This window comes from Lissotriton helveticus, chromosome 7 (assembly GCF_964261635.1).
Source record: "Lissotriton helveticus chromosome 7, aLisHel1.1, whole genome shotgun sequence".
NCBI lineage: Eukaryota > Metazoa > Chordata > Amphibia > Caudata > Salamandridae > Lissotriton > Lissotriton helveticus.
Window position 1 is genome coordinate 456,454,973 of NC_136068.1, and position 18,160 is coordinate 456,473,132.

At 44.3% G+C, this 18,160-nt stretch overlaps 1 protein-coding gene across 1 annotated transcript in view; it reads right to left on the reverse strand.

The window, feature by feature from the left end:
- Nucleotides 1-4,909: 4,909 nt before the first annotated feature.
- The window catches only part of CDIPT (CDP-diacylglycerol--inositol 3-phosphatidyltransferase), a 108,603-nt gene continuing 95,352 nt past the window's right edge, over nt 4,910-18,160 (reverse strand). The window contains exons 5-7 of the mRNA XM_078652405.1: nt 9,319-9,400; nt 7,372-7,566; nt 4,910-7,191 (exon numbers count right to left, since the gene is read on the reverse strand). Of these exons, the coding sequence (XP_078508531.1) occupies nt 7,415-7,566; nt 9,319-9,400 (234 nt within the window). The 3' untranslated portion in view covers nt 4,910-7,191; nt 7,372-7,414. The remainder of the gene's footprint in view (nt 7,192-7,371; nt 7,567-9,318; nt 9,401-18,160) is intronic.

Below are 18,160 nucleotides of genomic sequence, written 5' to 3' on the forward strand. Positions count from 1 at the left end.
GCCTCCGGGATGTGGGCTAATCGGCTGTGTATTGTATTGCCATTACACTGTATGCTGGGTGCCGTTGGTGTATAGGTTGGCCTGTTGGATGTGTTTATTCCTGATTCTGCAATAAAAATATATTTACAAAAAAAAAATCTGTGGACGTGCGAGGTCGCTATAGGCTCCACCTAATGAAGGAAAAGGAGGAGTTTCTGACAAAATATCTGTTGAAAATTATAAATTTAAGCAGGGAAGCTGTGATTTGTCCTGGTTTCCTGGGTCCGCTGTGTACAAATCGGCCAGTCAACGAGTGTCTATTCGTGTTTTCTTATGTTGAGGCTTTGTTTTTTTTTTACCCCTTAGTGCAGTCTTCTGCAGTTTGTAGAATATAGCGTGAATTCGACCACAAGGGATCAGAGCACTTTGCGTAAGCACGAGTTACATTACACTAGGACACATGCATTGTTCAAGGCATCGGGAAATTAGGGGATTTGCCCAGAATCACAAGAGTTTGAGGCAAAACTGAGATTGGAACCGGGTTCCCGAGTTCCAAAGACTGCAGATCGGCTGTAACACCACATCCCGTTTAGAGGGAGGCAGAACCCACATGGAAACTAGGCTCGTTATGGGGTCGAGGTTCCGCTTTTATGAACATGACAATTGAGCTGTAATGAAATAAAGGATTAAATAACGCAATGCCTTGCAGCCTAAAGGTTCATTTAGATCACGTTTTTCTTTTATTATTTACAATATTTGTTCCAACAGCACTGTTGGGGGGGGGGGGGTAGAAGCAACACAAGGGACAGCGTGTGGGTTAAAGTGAAAGCAACATGGTGGAGGGTGTGTGCAGGCAATAGAGCTAAGCACAAGGATGACAGGAAGAGGACCGGGCCCTAGCCGTACTTGCAGTGCTGGGAGACGTGAGGCGAGGGGAGTGGAGGTGAGGGGGTGTTTCGGACGTGAATCCTGTGTTAATGGAAAGAAGGCGAGATCTCGCTTCTTATGCTCAGCAGTCAGCTCTGCCACTCCCAGCTCTGTAATTTAAAAGTGAAAGCGCTTGCCAAACAAACAATTCATCCTCTCGTGCTCTAGAAGCTGCAATTTTTCACAAACACACATATTTCAGATGCTATTTAATAGAAATTTAACAAGCATTTGCACCGGAGGCCAGCACTTACCAGCATAATCCTAGGTCTGTACCGCATTGATGCTGGCTGCGTGTCGGCGGCTCTGATGCCGAGGATGATCTTCAGAGCTGGGAAGGGAGCGGTGGGCTAACTCGCCTGGTCCAGTTTGGTTTTGGGTCCTGCTGGCTGACTGGTCTGTATTCCGTTCTCTTGCCCTAGCCGCTTCCATCTCTCCCGGGTGTTAGAGGCTGGCTCACAAGCAGCTCCCGCGGCTCAGGTTTGGGGCGAGGTCAGCGAGAGCTTCCCACACTGCGTGCGGCGATGAGGCATGAACGGGGAAGACTGAAAGTAAGAAAGTTGGCCGCTCTGAGTTTTTTGTAGGAGTGGGCGGAATTTGCGGAATTGCATCACGCAAATCTCCGTGAAACGGTAAAAAATCTCAGCGAACACGCAGAAATACCGCGAACATGCGGAATTGCTTGTTCGCGATGCTTTTTTCCTGTTCACAATCCCGGTTTGCTTGCTCGAGGAGAAATATCTCGCAAACACGCATTTTGAGAACACGAACAATCAAAAAATTTCGGGAAGTCGTGGAACGCAGAATTTTGGGCAATTTCGCGTTCTCCGCGAAATTACCCAAATTCCGCGAGCGGAACGGAATTTGCTGCCCAGACCTAGTTTTTTGCCACAGAGGTGGTGAAAAACTCAGAGCGGCTAACGTGCTTTCTTTCAGTCTTCCTCCGTTCATGCCTCATCGCCGCACGCTGTGTGGGAACCTTTCGCTGACCTCACCCTGAACCTGTGTTGCGGGAGCTGACAACGCTCTCCTCCCGGGTCTCCTTCCAAATCAGGACATACAGTGTGTTCGGCGCAGGCGTAGCCCCAGAGGTATCGCGCGCATGCAAAACCAAAACCAGGCTGAAGTGTAAACCACCGGACCCTTTTCCCCATTGACATAAGGCATTTACCACGAAGATGAATTAACATTGTCTCGCCTTATTAAAACGAGCTGCTGGAGTGTGCGCGCGGTTGCGAGCAGCAGCATATGTTTCCAATTATCGCACCCGCGTCTGGGCACAATAATTGGAAACATATGCTGCTGCTGCTCATACCGCAAGCATTAGGCCAGGCAAGTAGTGCGCGTGCGAGCGCCACACCAAGACATGTGCTTCGAATTATCGCGCACGCATCTGTGCACGAAAATTCAAAACACATTTAATATTCTCACTCCTCACTGTACTAGTTACACGACAAATATCTAATACTCTATACTCACTGTACTACTCAATATCAACTACTCACTCTACAACTCTCTAATACTCCCTACTCACTTTAGTACACAAATACTCTACAGTACTCACTATAACGCTCTATTACACACTCTACTACACACCCTTTACTACGCTCTCTACTACTCACAAATACTCACTCAAATAGTCACTCCATAATACTCACTATCAAATATTATCAATACGCACTCGAATACTTACTATACGACTCCATAACACTCTCTACTCACTGTAATACTCAATATCAACTACTCGCTACTACTCACTGTACTAAACAGCATCTAATATATAGTACTTACTGTAATACTGTACTACACACTCTCTACTACTCAACATTACTCACTCATAATTAGTCACTATACTACTCTTTACTATTAAAAAATAAAAATACACTATTTATATGTAAAGGTGTGGCTGTGCATGTAAATGTGTGTGTCTCTAGGACTCTTTACTACTCACTCTCTCACTATATAATACTCACTCTTTCACTTTTTACTACTCGCTCTCTAATACTCTCTTTACTAATTAACTCTCTCCTACTCACTATCAACTACTCACTCTACTACTCTACTACTTACTGTGTGTGTGGGTGCTAATGCAATAGGTCTCGCATATGCAATCGATTAAGCTATTGGCAATGTAAATGACAATGCCGTTTATTTATGATTTAAAAAAATAAAATAAAATCATGAGCAATGCCAATAGCTCTACCTTTAATAATGCCGAGACCATTGGATTGTAAAGGCTTGTTATATCTATTGCGCCCTTAAGTCGCTGATCAAGAAGTGGACCTAAAGATCTTAAAAGACTATCACTCAATTAATTTGACCAGCTGAATATGACATTTGCTGTATGCACTAGGATTCTTAAGTGTTAAATTATTGTTCTTTTGATTTGTATGTATACTACGCACAGTTGTTTAGTCATATATTATCATATTTATGAAATCAAACATTTGAATAAAGTGAATGCTTTTCCAGACAAATAATTATAAGTGTTATTGGCATTCTTTGAATCTCAAGGCTCAGTGGGGATTATTCAGCGACTCTTAATGCATAGAAGTTTTGCCTCTTTTTTCTATCAAGCAGACAGGGTACTTTATGTTGTACTATGTTGTCTTCCCCTTGCTCTTGCCTGCCTATTTGGCCTTCAGGGGACTCTGCATCACTTGAACCCAGAGTGACTCAAAGGACTTGCTGGCTTGCCTCGTGCTCTAAGTCTCAGGGATATCAAAGACTTCAACTACCTGCATTTCTATCTGGATTCTACAAAACGTGAGCCTGCACTGTCAAGTGGTGCAAACCCAGTCGAGACCCTTGGAAGTGAGGCCTAAGGTGCTGTTACATCCAGAACCCACCCATCCTCATCGGAATCGGCGCATCTTTGCCTTTGCGTGAGTCGGAATCACCGCATTCTAATCATTTCGCGGAGCAGACACACATTGTCTTTGGAATTGATGCATCACCTACTGCAGGAGCAGATGCTGCGCATCGCACTTGGAACCAGTGCGTTGCACTCGAAACCAACACATGGCTGCAGTTGCATGGAGAAAATCGAAGCATCTAATCCTCTGCATGGCTCGATACCGATGCCGATGCCTCGCATGTTAGTCAACGACGATGCATCCAGGATCTGGGTACTCTGGTTCAGCAGGCACATGTGGCTCCCTGTATCTAGCCCGCCCAACTTCGCGGTTGGCCTGAACCTTTGACTTTGCCCCGGTCTAGGGTGACCAGATTTCCCATTTAAGTGCTTTTTGCTTCTAAGTGCTATTTTGCCTTCATGCTTTGAAAATTCATATCTCGACTTTTACTTTTTGGATTGTCATTTTGGTTGATTTATAAAATTAAGCTTTATTTTTCAAATATGGTGCAGTCTTTTTGTGGTGTTTTCATTGTGTTACTGTTTGAAGTGTTACACAAATACTTTACACATTGCCTTTTAAGTTAAGCTGATTGCTCTGTATAGAGCTACCAGAGGGTGAGCGCAGGATCATTTTGGGTGTGTTGTGACTTACCATGACTAGGATTGTGGTTCCTGGTTGGACTGGGGGGGGGGGGGGAATACCTCTGCCAACCAGAAACAGTCATTACTTTATTAACAACGAAGATTAACTCTTTCTTTCTGTATTGATCCTATGGGATGTCAGCTATAGTTAGGTACTGGCCCATTCGTGGACCACTGTAAAATAAATAATACAATGGCTCACAATGGTTGCTTTGTAGTATGATCGTGATGGAATCAATAGGATAGTATATTATGCAACACTGAGAAAAATATTTATGTTTTTATATTTAGTCAAAATAATGTTTTACTGTGTCAAATGAAAGAGATTCTTCATATTTTTCTGTGTAGAGTAAACTCAAACTTTTAATTTAGGTGTTGCTTGGATAAATCACCAAGATCAATGAGGTCCTTCTGTGTTTTTCCACGTGGCCAGGGCATACCATGCTGATCAATGGCAAGTTGTTGTTTCACTTCACGAAGACAAAATAAAGCCCAAGACACAGGCAGCATCACATGATTTATTTCTCAATTTCAACATGACAGGGTTATGAAAAAACATCCCTTCTGGTATATTTTTCATCAGTAGTAGCAACCATAGATATATCTAAAATGTGTGCTTTCGAAAACTGGAAGATAGAGTGCAAACACACAGACATCAATAAATAACTGCATTGATCTAAGATGTCACAATCACCCGTATTATTTCACTATAGATCCCACTTAACTAGCTCTTGCACAACGTCCTTCCAATAACACAAAATTAGGCCCCTTCCAGAAGATACCTGGGAAGATGACATGACTAAACCTAACATAAATACAACACTGGCCCAAAAAAGGAATACAGTAAAACATTAAATACTGACATTTGTAATGGGCTGAACAGGCTCGCCATGCACAAGGGGAGCAAGTGGGTTCACAAAGAGTGTGCTGGCCAAAGCAGGGCACCGTGCTATTCTCTATAAGGACACACACGCAGAGGAGACAAAAATCCATTGCAGGCAGCTAAATGGACAGTACTAGATTACTTCTCCCTGGAAAAGGTTTTTCGGGATAGAAAAAAAGAGAGACACGTCTCCATTTATGCAGACTGACTGTATAACTAGCTAGAGTACACACACAAATCAGATGTAACCTTAGATCGAAATCTTGTGTGCCTGCTGGCTTTTCTGCTGATATTAGAGCTACAAGTCTCATGCTCGAACTCTCTGAAACATATTTCTGGTCATGGATGTTGGTCCCATGCAGCACAGCATATGATGATAACCAGCTTCCAATGCAGTAAAGGGTTTTAGAAGATTAAATCAAGATGGAATTTACAACAAGGTTGCACGGTTGGAAGTTGTACTTGTACGGATCCTCTAACCTTGATTCTTTCAATTCAATCAAGCATGCCTCACTACCCAAGGGAGATGTGCCGCAGCTACAGTTTCCACAGTACCTGACCTTGGAATGTGAACTGCGCTTGACCTTTGGGACTTTGGTGTAGCCTGACCTTCCAGAGAAGGCTACAATTCTATCCAAACCATCAACATTAAGGAGGTCTTTAGTTTACAAATCCCTTATCTCGTTTCAACCCATGACACGTGGAAGTGGGCAGCACATCGTAGCCACACAACCATCCTGTGAAAGTGATGGTCTTTCCTCAATAGTCAGTGAGCAGAACATTTGCCGTACAATGAGGTCAAGAGCACCGAATCGGCCTGGCTGGGAATGAATCAGCGGATATAGATACCAGGCATATCCTGTGCTATGATAAACCAGCACTGTATTCCACCTTCACTGGAATGAAGTCTGCAATATGTGACTTGGACTGTTTGATCAAGTACTAGGTTCCAGATTTGCTTGAAGATACCTCACCTCACAGATCTAGTATGGTGAAAGAATAATTCAGTACATTATTCTGGCCCTCTCTGGAATAGGTTTCCTACAAGGTGTTCGTACGCCAGCAATATGAAAATCACAGACCTGATCTTTGGCCTAAAAGGGACCAGCATTTTACACTGTGTAATATAAAAACCCTGTCCCCCATTACTGCATAACTTGAATGGACTTTTCTCAATGCGTGAACTGAGACAGAAACAGAGAAACCTGTAATTAGGTGGCTCCCACTGTGGAACAGATGTTAGCTAAAACTGTGTTCCCTTAATAAACTAACCCTAAATTTTAAACATTGACCACGGGACCACAGTATCTCACTGTTGTTCTTCAGTCCACTGCTCACCACTGGTCCTGGAATGAATACTAATTTGCTGGAAAGAAACCTGTAGTATGAGACCTCGAAGCAAAGAGCGACAGACAGACTGGAGAGGCCCAATGGGCCAGCTAAAAAGGCATGTGAGATAATTACATGGAAATCCTGGCCCTGGATCCTTGGTCCCCCTGAACCAGAGATCAGCTCACACTATGTCCCCAGTTCAGAAACAGAGGAATCATGGCCTGGATTACAGGCCTCTGAGGAATGAACAAAGACTTGGACTGGTGCAAGAGAACAGCCAGGCAAATCAAGGTCTGGATCAGATCTCAGACGCATCTGGAATGGAAACAAGAATATGCACTGCATCCCCAGGGACAGTGGCTGACCAATCTTGAACTAGACATCTAGGGCCACTGGAATGATCACCATCTCACACGGCGTTTATAGTGATCAGCCATCCAAGAACAGTCTTGCTTTAAATAGAGCAGGCATTAATCGGCTTTTTGGAACATAGAAAAACAGAAGGAAACTCTTAGAACTGGATTTCCAACAACCTGAATGGATTTCAGCTCCGTGGGAAGCACTGTTTGATCTGAAAAAAATAAAAAACAGTTGGATAAGAAGATGCAAACTCAGCCACTATAGTCTAGGCATGTTCAGGACCTCATCAGTTGTGAATACTATTGTCTGGTTCTGTCTGCCACTTTATCGTGGTGCACCGAGCGTCGCAGAGGGCTGCAGTTTTGGATCAGTCTGGGTGGTGTCTACTTGCCTCTTTCTGGTCCAGGGCCACCATATTATGTTAGTCCATGAGGTCACTTCTTCTTGGCACGCTCCGCCTGGTCCAGGGCTGCCATGTTGTGAGAAGCTGTGATGAGGTGTAAGATGCTGATGAGGGTCTTCAGCAGGGCGATGGGGGCACAGACCCAGAGAAGGAGGCGGAAGAATCCCAGTTCCCCGAGGCCAACTGTAGAGGGAAATGCGGTCGGGAAGAGAAAGAAGTTGGTCGAAAGAGGGCAAAGAGAAGGGAGGGCACAAGAGTTAAGGGGGAGAGGAGGAGGAGGAATACAAGGCAGCACCAGGCATACATTTGGGATAGTCGAGAAAAAGGAATTCAGGAAGCAAGTAGAAATAGGAAAGTGGGTAACAGGAATGCACAAGCAAGTAAGAAAACAACAAAGCCGGCAAAAAAATCAGGGCAAGCAGGAGGGAAATGGGATAAAAAGTGGAGTAGAAGAAGGGATAGGGAGTGAGATTGAATAGAAAAAGATTACACATTACAAGAAACAGACCTAAGGAGTGACTGCCAAAGTCCCCTTCGGGATTTGGAGCTACTCAAGCCTACCCAATCCTGTTTATGTTACCACCGTAAACTATTCATACCATTGTGAGTGAGGCTTTAGAACATTATGAAAATTAATGAAAATCTGTGGTGCAGTTAGGGCATCCAGTATGCCCAATGTGAATGCAGATATCCTTACATCCCTCTCCTTCTAATGAATAGCTTCAGTGTACGGTTTACAAAGGCCTGGCTGCAGGGACAGTCAGGAGTTTGTAAAGTACTTTAAAAATGCATGTGCTTAAGGGAATCATCAGCGTGGCAGCATCTAAACTGACTATTCTCAGACAATCCCCTCAACCCTCTTTTTCTAGAAGTTCCAAACCCAGTGGCACACCACATCATGGTCCTAGTGCAGCAGCAGGGGCATTTCCATTTCATCTATATGGAATGAGCTATTCATTGTTTCCATGCTGGGCACCTCCGCTGGTCTTCCTGCCTGTGGGTTTTCAGGCACAAGGCGGCCTACCTCTACCTCCTTCACTACTCAGAGTTCAGTGACTGTTTTAGGTCACTCTAATTTTAGATATCTCTGGACAATCTAAGGTACAGGTGGAAGGCTACGGATCATCCTCAAAATCACCCTCTCTTCAAAGTGGCATCGGTTTCCACAAGGATAGACAGCATCTTCTGGATTCTGCCCCATATTAGTTTACTCTTCTTGCCAGGAAGGAGTCAACCACCATCCAATGTTGAGTTTAAGGATTAGTCACCTGGGAGAGAAGCAAATGATCGCCAATGATCCTCCCCACGCTCAGGAGCACACTTCGTTGCACCAGAGAGTGCAAGACTCCTGGTAATTAGTTGATGGTGTTGAATTTTCTATTAAGATTGGGAAGGTCGCCTCCCTTCTGTTGCTACGGTTCTTAGTAACCCTAGTCCTGCACCCATCCTTTCCAGATCACCCTAATTTGGATAGGTAGCTTGTACAATGCTCTGGCTAATATTTTGCTGAGGTCTATCTTGTATTGTATATAATAAGCATATGCATTTTATATTTAACGAACTACATCTCTGACTCAATGACCTTCTTACTCATTGCTGAGCTAAACCTCAGGACGGATTTTGAAAATAAAGTTTAACTAGATCCCGTCTGTTTACCAACAGATTTTCTCTTCTGTCTTTGGTTTCACATTGTCTTCTAAACCCTTCTTAGAACTATCCACACAAACTCTTTTCTGATATCAGCTCCATCTGAATTTGTTCTTGAACAGCATCAACCAGCATAACTTGTATTGCACATCTAGCCCCTTGCGAAGTCCCTCCAACACCACAGCCATCCTACATATTCTTCATACTGCTCTCCAAAATGGATTCCCTCCTATCAAACCCTCCCTCTTCTCCCTCACAACCCCTGATTTGTTTATCCGGCCACTGTACCTGCAGGTCCTTCAGAGAAGTGCAGGAGATACAACATACAGTAGAAGAGCTCGTTCCCAGCACACATGGAGAACAGGACAGGCTAAGGGAGAGAAAACAGAATGATAATCAGGTGTACAGAGTGCGGAAAGATGACATAAAATCATAATGAGAGAAACTAACATAAGAAACCACTGAAGCAAGGGAGAACACAGGTCTCAGCTGAGCAAAACTACATCAGAGGCAAGCTACCAGTCAGTGTGTGAGTGTGAGTGTATATGTTTGTGTGATGCGAGACAGAGACATTGGCACCAGAGAGTGTCAGAGGAGAGAGAAATCGTGTCAGAGAGAACTTGTGTCAGAAACAGCAAGCCTTGATAGAGAAAATGTCACAGAAACTGAATCTGTATCACGGAGAGATTAAACCCAGAGTCAGGTCAAGTCAAAGAGAGAAACAATATCACAGAAAGAGGCCATGCCAGAGAGTGAAAAAGCTGTATCCAACAGTTTTATCAAGCCAAATAGTCAGGTAAAGTTTTATTGCTTGATTAACTAAAATTAATGCAATATACCATAAAGACAGATAAAATACACATGTACTGTAATACAAAACCTAAAATTAATTGCAACCATTGTATGTTTCGGGTATCAATTGTACACCAGATTTTCCAATTAAAAACATTCAAGCATTAGTTGACAAAAACGTAAGTTTTACATACAACTAATTCAGACTCAGATCATGTACTCATCGCCATTACCGCAATCATAATAGCACAAAATGTCATCATAGCACTGGTTAACTGACAATATTATAATACTCAGACAACCATTGGGCAGAGGAGCTCCAACCTCATACCAAACACAGGTATTCCATTACGACTCTATAAATACTATCTAAATACTATCCCTTCCCCAAGACCTTCGTTTTTCTTGCAGCTTCTGGCAGGTAGTGAAGTATATAATCTTTCTTATATATTGTCAATTGACTGTATCTTTTTGTAGGCGTATTTCGGAGCTTTGTTACCAAAACTTTGGGATTCAGACTCTGTCAATCAAGAAGGATCGTATTTAAATAAATTTGGTCTGTGTAAATGCAGCTGAAAGAGCCTTTCAAAACGGTCTACTGAAAATTATTTCCTCAACACCTTCTCAGACATTTGTGACATGTCCTGAGAACCTTTTTTTAATCCATCTTTCTTTTTCACACTTTTCCACAGACTGGACAACTACTCCTCATGTAGGTGTATGTATAACAGCAGTAAATCTTAAGAAAAACCAGTGAGAAAGTAGTTTAAAAATCTGAATGCAATAGGCCTTCCACTACAGGTTAGGTGCCACCAACTCCTGACATTGACACAAGATGATTAATTTCTTTAGAAAATATGGCAAGTATTCCAAAAAAGGTACTGGTCAGGCCTGGTATTCCTGCCAAGATGAATATGAAGGGCCATGTCACGAAAAGGTTTGAAATGGCATGGCAGGCCAGAAGAATCCCTCGATATTGACTGTTCTGTCAAACTGGATTCAACTGGTTCATCTGTTTGCATAGAAATTAAAATACTGTTATTTTATTGGATTGACACGAAAGACTATAGTTAAAAACAGATGCCAAACAGAACTTACTTCATTGGAACAGACAATACCTTAATAAAAGAGATATCCAAACATGAGAAGACGTTTAAATCTACTGACTTCCTACTGACTATCATTGGCCAGAGTCTTCGGACAGCTTGGATTTTGGCCAATGATAGTCAGTGTTGACTAGTAGAAAAGGTGGTTGTCTGCCAATCGATTCCAATTTGAGGAATGATCTCAATTCTATTCCAGAAGAGGTAAATACGGATTCCAATACAAGAGACCCACTTTCTTTCCTCAGAGGTGCAGAAGCTTGAGGAATCAATATGCGAGAGGGTATTCAAAAGTACCCAGTAACAATGATAATGAATTGAACACATTCCTTTAGGTTTAGGGGGACGTATTTCTATGATTCCAAAAAAAGAAGAACTGCCGCCAACTCATTAAAACAGGTCCATGGATTCTCAAAAACAGTCCTGGGGTTCCAAATAGAGTTTATAAAGACCCAAGCCGGGGGCGTGGCCAACCGCCGAGAGATATGGCCGCTTTCTGAGGCGGCTCCGACAGAGCGCGCCCGGTCCAGTGTAAATCCGCCCAATAATCCGCTTCTAAACTGGCAGAAAAGGATACCATCAAGAATCGGAACCCACCACAGATCGAGAGAGCTGTGAAACCACCGTTTCCAGCTGGCGGTTCCGGCTCTCGCCCTGACGACGCACATAGCGGCCCGGCAGAGGAATTGCACGGCCTCCACTAGTGAGGAACTCGTACTGTCTACTGAGGCTCCGCTCCGGGCAATCAGATCCACCGGAGTAATCCGCGTCAGCACGTCCTTGCAGCACCCGGGGCTGAATGGAGGCGGGGCGGCAGCCCCGAGGAGAAAGCTGTGATGAGCAGTGTCCGGCTGCGCCTGGGAGCGGCACCGCTGCCTGACTTAACATCGCACGGGCCTTGGAGCTCGCACTGCGCACCTCGCTGGGCGCTGATCTTTGTGGTGCCCGCTGCAACAGGGTGTGGGCCCACAATCAACTGCTGAGCCCCATTGCGGGTAAGATGACTGGATGCCCTGTGACGGGTGGCTTCGGTTTTGCGCGCTGCCCACCTCTTGAAGCAGGAGAAGGGGAGAAGGACGTGACCCTTATGGTCCCTTGGCGCCTGGGCCCCACTTGCCGCCTTCCCGGCCGATCGTGGCCACAGACCCGAAGCTGCCATAAGAGGTAGGGGCAGCCGCAGCTAGACGCTGGGTAAACAAAGAGCTCACTCTCCTGAGGTGGCAAGGTGGACCTCTGAGAGGCCTAGCGGCCGGTTTGCGCTCCCGGCAGGTGAAGGGGACTGAATCAAGCGATATTGATGGAGAAGCCTGGCCGCTACTGCTATTTCTTGGTCCACTACACAGAGAGGATTTGGCAGGCTGCTAACTGGAGGCCTGGGTCCGGGGGGGGGGGGGATTATATCGGCCCGCTGCTACTATCTGTTCCCCGACAGCCCTTGGTTCATAGCTCCACTAGCAGCCACACAGGAAAAGCCCTATTGGCAATTGGCATAGATCACCAGCTGCGCAGCGACACAGCTTCTTCAACGTCAAAAAGGCACTTTGCTGGAAAGATCTGAAATACTTCAAACAAAAGAGAGGGGCTCTATGTAAACCAAAAGGAAATAGAGCACCAAATTACCGTTAAGTAAAAAAAAAAAAGTTTATTTTGGGAATGGTTGTGTAACACTCAGCTCATTTACTCATCACTCTTAATAACCAACCCTTTATAGGGTTCAAACTCTCACCATTATCTCGTGAAACACATACAAGAACAAGCTTATTGAAAAGACAGATTATTTATTTCTTTTACCATAAAGTAAAATGATCTCTGCTGTCTAATCCAATCTGTTATTACTCAATGTGTTAAAATATACTTATTCAATGGTGAGTAACCTTATTTAGGAGAGGTTGGAAGCGTGATTGATAGTGAAACACTTACAATGTTCAGAAAAGTAAAAGAAAATGTAAAACAGATTTTTTGTTTATAGAGTGTAAATGATTTTTTTAGTACTGTTGCCTGAACGACAGGTGGCCTCTTTGCATAGGACATTGAATGAGTATATTTTAACACATTGAGTAATAACAGATTGGATTAGACAGCAGAGATCATTTTACTTTTTGGTAAAAGAAATGTTTTATCTCTGCACTAGGTGGCTTACTGGAAGTGGAGAAACTAAAAAAATTGGTCCTGAAGAAGGAGGCTAAAAATCAGCGAAAGCTTCCGAAACGCGTCGATGCATTTTACTTTTGTTAAATTTGGAGTGGTCAACCAATGTGTGGTTATAGGGAAGATAAGCCCTACTGTGTGTTGCCTATATTGGGTTCAAATTAACAATTATAAGACAAAGTTTACTGTCTTTCCCCACTGTTCTCTTTTCTGTGCCATACATTGTTTTAATTGTAGATATTGCTTTTTAACCGTGTATATTAAATTGTAATGAAGATTGTGTATTGAGTATATCATAAAATACCTTGGGTGTTTTTTAATTTATCATGTAAATAATCTGTCTTTTCAATAAGCTTGTTCTTGTAAGTGTTTCACGAGATAATGGTGAGAGTTTGAACCCTATAAAGGGTTGGTTATTAAGAGTGATGAGTAAATGAGCTGAGTGTTACACAACCATTCCCAAAAGGAAAACTTTTTTTTTACTTAAAGATCTGAAATACGCCATGCTCTTCCCGGCCAAGCGAACAGGAAGGCTTGGTTCTTCGATACCCCCGAGGAGGCCTGGGACTGGTTGGACAGATGGCGCATTGTAGGCCGAGGCGGCGGCCGAGCCCGGGGGCAAGGGGTGAGAAGGGCACCGAAGAATCCGATGTAGGCACCCTGCCTGGCGAGCAGGAAGCGGCTGGACTGGGAGGCGGTCCTAGCCCTCTTAGTCAATTAACTACTATTGGTCTGTGGTTCTGGAACTCCTTCGTGATGAACACACTGCGATTTGAACGTGGGATTGTAGTCTAATGTGTATTTTTGACTGAATTACATGTCTGCCGGTTATTCACGTCTCTGGAACGGGTGCCCGGTTGGTCACACGCACCCACAAAGTTTAAGGAGTAGGCAAATGCACTCTGCAAGTTCGGGTGGGCGGGAGGTTCTGACACCGCCATCCATGTTTTTGGTACTTCTGTTTATGAAGGGTAAAAGGTCTGCTGAGGTGATTCCTCCTGGGGGCGCTCGCGGGTGGTTCCGCCGGCGATTGATCAACCAAAAATCAAGATGGGATGGGCAAGACGATTAGACATGGGTTAAAGCTGCTATTGTGGAATGTTAACAGGTTGGGAGCAAAGATCCAGAGGGGGTGGCTTTGGCCCAGATCGTGGGACAGCGTAAAGAGACGGATGCAAATATGACTTGCTTATCTTAAACTTTTAGAACGCACTTCGGACGCATGATTCGGCGGAGATCCGCCAGAAACTGTGTATTAAAGTAAAAAAAAATCACTGAAATGGCTACAGAGGCTGCTAAGACGCTCCATAGGGCCACACATAGCAGGATCTATGACGTTGCCGATAAGGCAGGCAAATTGCTGGCCTGGCTAGATCGCATGGAACAGGCCCACCGAGTCATGGCTGAGATAGAAATAGACTCCAGCTCCCGCCTCATTACGCCCCAGGATATTGCGGACGCCTTCAGCCATTACTATCAGACTCTTTATACTTCCCACACACCGCATACGGAGGAAGAGGCTTCCTCGCTTCTATGCAATATTTCCTTGCCGTCTCTCACTGAAGAGGAGCGTTCTGATCTCGACTTGGATACCACAGTTGCGGAGTTTGAAAAAGCAATCCACGACTTACGTGGGGGGGAAAGCGTCGGGCCCTAATGGCTTGCCCATCGAGCTGTTCAAGCTCACAGCAGGCAAGACGCCACCCTATCTCACAGGGATGTTCCACGAAAGTAGAGAAAGGGGTATCCTGCCCGAGGACCAGAGGCTCGCCAATATTGTTGTCATCCATAAAGTGGGCAAGCTGGCCAACAGGTGTTCCTCCTACAGACCCATCTTGTTGCTTAACTGCGAAGCAAAAATACTAGCCAAGGTTCTTGCCTCCTGACTGCTTAGAATTCTCACCCTTGTGGTCCATCCGGACCAATGAGGATTCATGCCTGCCAGAAACAGCTCCCTTAATTTGCGCAGGCTCCACGGAGTACGGTGCTAACACAATCAGGGAAGACGCTGTCGTGGTATCCCTTGATGCTGCCTCAGCATTCGACACTATCAAATAGCCCTACATGTTCGCAGTGCTTCATAAACTGGGTGTTGGCCCCAAATTCACCAGCTGGGTTAGGCTTTTATACCACTAACCGCTCCTCCAAAAGGAAGTCAATATCAGGAAGTCCTCCATTTTCGCTCTCAGTAGGGGCACCAGACAGGGCTGCCCCTGGTCTCTGCTTCTCTTTGTCTTGAGCCTCTGGCAACGTGGGTGCACCAAGACCCCGTTATAAGGGTCGAGACGGACATGGCCTCCCTGTGGCCATTACAAACAGCTCTGTTCTTGCCATTCAAAGCCCTTCGGGACGAAATTAACTGGGTGAAAAGTGCACGCTGGGCATGGGCTGGGATTCGCGAAAACACCCAGAGTAAGGACCTATACGCGCCAGCGATGCATCTTGAGAACAACCTCTCCTTCCCACCATTACAAACAACCAGCGTGGCACGCCGAGCCACGAACCTGGGCATACGAACGAACGCTGGTCTTTACCCCAACAGCAGCTTTCTTCCTCTCCCTTCGAGCGCAACTCCACTTGACAAGCTACTCTACTATCACATTAGAGCGACTTACAAAGGCACTAACCCCACATTCCCAGATGCTCCTCTGCCAAATGCCGCACTGGAGTACATACACTCAGCTGCATCCCCGCAAAAACTAGTTATGAGGCTATATGCGCTCACTTTGGCGGCCTACCCTATTGACACTGAGAGTGCCCGTTGTGCATGGGCGGCAGACCTAACCGAAGGCCCTTCACCAACCCAGTGGCAATATTGCTGTAACCAAACAAAACTCATTCATTTTAAATTGTTGCACCGGCTCTGCCGCACCCCAACCACACGACACAAAACGGCTCAGTCTGAAAACACTAGATGCGCGCGCTGGCGACACCTGAAGCAACCTTCATGCATTTGGCCTGGGCATGTCCCAAAGTAGCAGACTACTGGCGGAAGGTATGCACAATCATTAGCAACATGGCTGCTGAACCCATTACACCTGATCCACTCACAGGCCTGTTGGGCCACAACTAAGAGGTTACTGATGCCAATTACAGACTGACCGCGATGCTAATGGTTTTGGCCAAGCACTGTGTGGAGATACACTGGGGCTGCAGATCGGCACCTCAACCCAGGCACTGGCTAGCGGATTAAGCATATTGCCAAACACACCTAAGCGAACACTAGGACCTGATGCCCGAGGCTAACAGACCGCACGACATCGGGTCCCTTGATCTCCTACCTCCACCGGACAACTAACTCTGAGGAATCTCAAAACCAGCCACCCACCCCCGGGACCCAGACTTCCAATGACGCCCCAGACAGGGTCATCCCCATAGCACATGACTAGCCAATTTCCCAAACGTCGTACCAGTCAGTAACACCCTTTACTCACAAACCTGCTGTTTGCCATGTTCCATGCTCTGTCTAACTGCCGTTGAAATATCATCACCTGTCCTATCAAGATGTCAAGTAATACAACTAAATGCATACTTTGTACCATGCCTTAAGTTTATTAAAGATTGGAAATTAAAAAAAAAAAGCATTGCCAATATCCTACAGTGCCCTCTTTTGCTAATGAAGTTGATATCTATTGCTCGTTTCTTTCTTTTTGTTTCACAATCAACATTACTTCAATCTACTTCCCTTTTCTTCTGTGGACCAAGAGTAACAGATCACTGCAATACCGGTCTTCTTCAATTGTGTTTTCTCATTTTATTCCACTTCGTACACACACTAAACTGACTTTTGTCGCACTAAGAAAGAAGGAGGACTTTGGAAAGTGTCAGAATTTACAGTCATAATGGAACATCTGTGTTGTGTATGTGTTTGTAGTTCCCTTGCCTGCATATCTGAGTACTGCAGTTTTTGTTTCAGAGGTTATGATATTTATTCCCATTTTTGGTTGCTTTGAATATTACTCACCTGTGTCATTAATAAGATTAAAACTTTAAAACATGAACTCTTGGAAAATCTGCATTGTATAGCAATGCAGGGCCAAAAAATATTGTGTGGGAATAGATGAAATCCGTAGTATGAAAAAGGCAATTCTTTTCTTCAAAATATAGTAAAATAATTTTAATGGGCCATTTTTTATTTGCTTCATTACGTTGGTCTGATAACGAATCTTAACAGTCCCTGTCCCAAGCATTCAGGAAGAACTTGTGGAAAGCTAACATTATGATCTGCCTTTTAAAAGCTGCCCACACATTCCCAACGTGGAGAACCAGACAGATTATCATCTTTTCCCACAAAATCATGGAGCCAAGTCCCTTTAAAAGCAAGTATTTTCAATGCAATAGTTCTCGCAATTGCGAGATTTTAAGCTGTTGTCATTGGAAATGATAATGCCTTTTATTCATGTGTTTTTCGAAGCAACATATCTATAAAAGGCATTGTCATTTCTAATGCTAATAGCTCAAATTCTGGCAAATGCAAGACCACTTTAATAGTGGCTGCGCCCCTTTCTTTAGATGCTGCTCGCCGTATTCAGGGTACAGTGAGCAGCGTCTAAAGAAAGGGAGGCAGCCAACATTAAAGTGAAAGCGAGTATGGGGCACTTTTACACAAAGTGTAAAAATAAAGAAAGAAAGCTATTGTAGGGCGGGCGCTAAAGTGAAAGTGGTAGCTTTGTAACTTAAGTAAATAAATAAGCATGGCCGCTAAAGTGAAAGCGATCAACGCTGTAAATTAGATAAATAAATAAGCGCCGCATCTAAAGTGAAAGAGGACCGCGCTGTAAATGAAATAATTAAATAAGCGGGCCGCTATAGTTAAAGCGGACCGTGCTGGAAATTAAAAAATACCTCAGATTAGATTAGCTTTATTCGATTTTGGTTTAAAATCATAAAGCAGCAACAATACACAGGTAAATACCTAAACATTTCATTACAAAGTTAATATCAACTATTAAAACAGGATTAAATAGGTATGACGGATCAGCTAATAATAGGACAACTCTAAAAACAAAAGGGTCATACATACAGTGCCACAAATTAGCTTAAGGTTCAGGGGGAGAACATCAGTCAAACCTATATCAGCAGTTTAC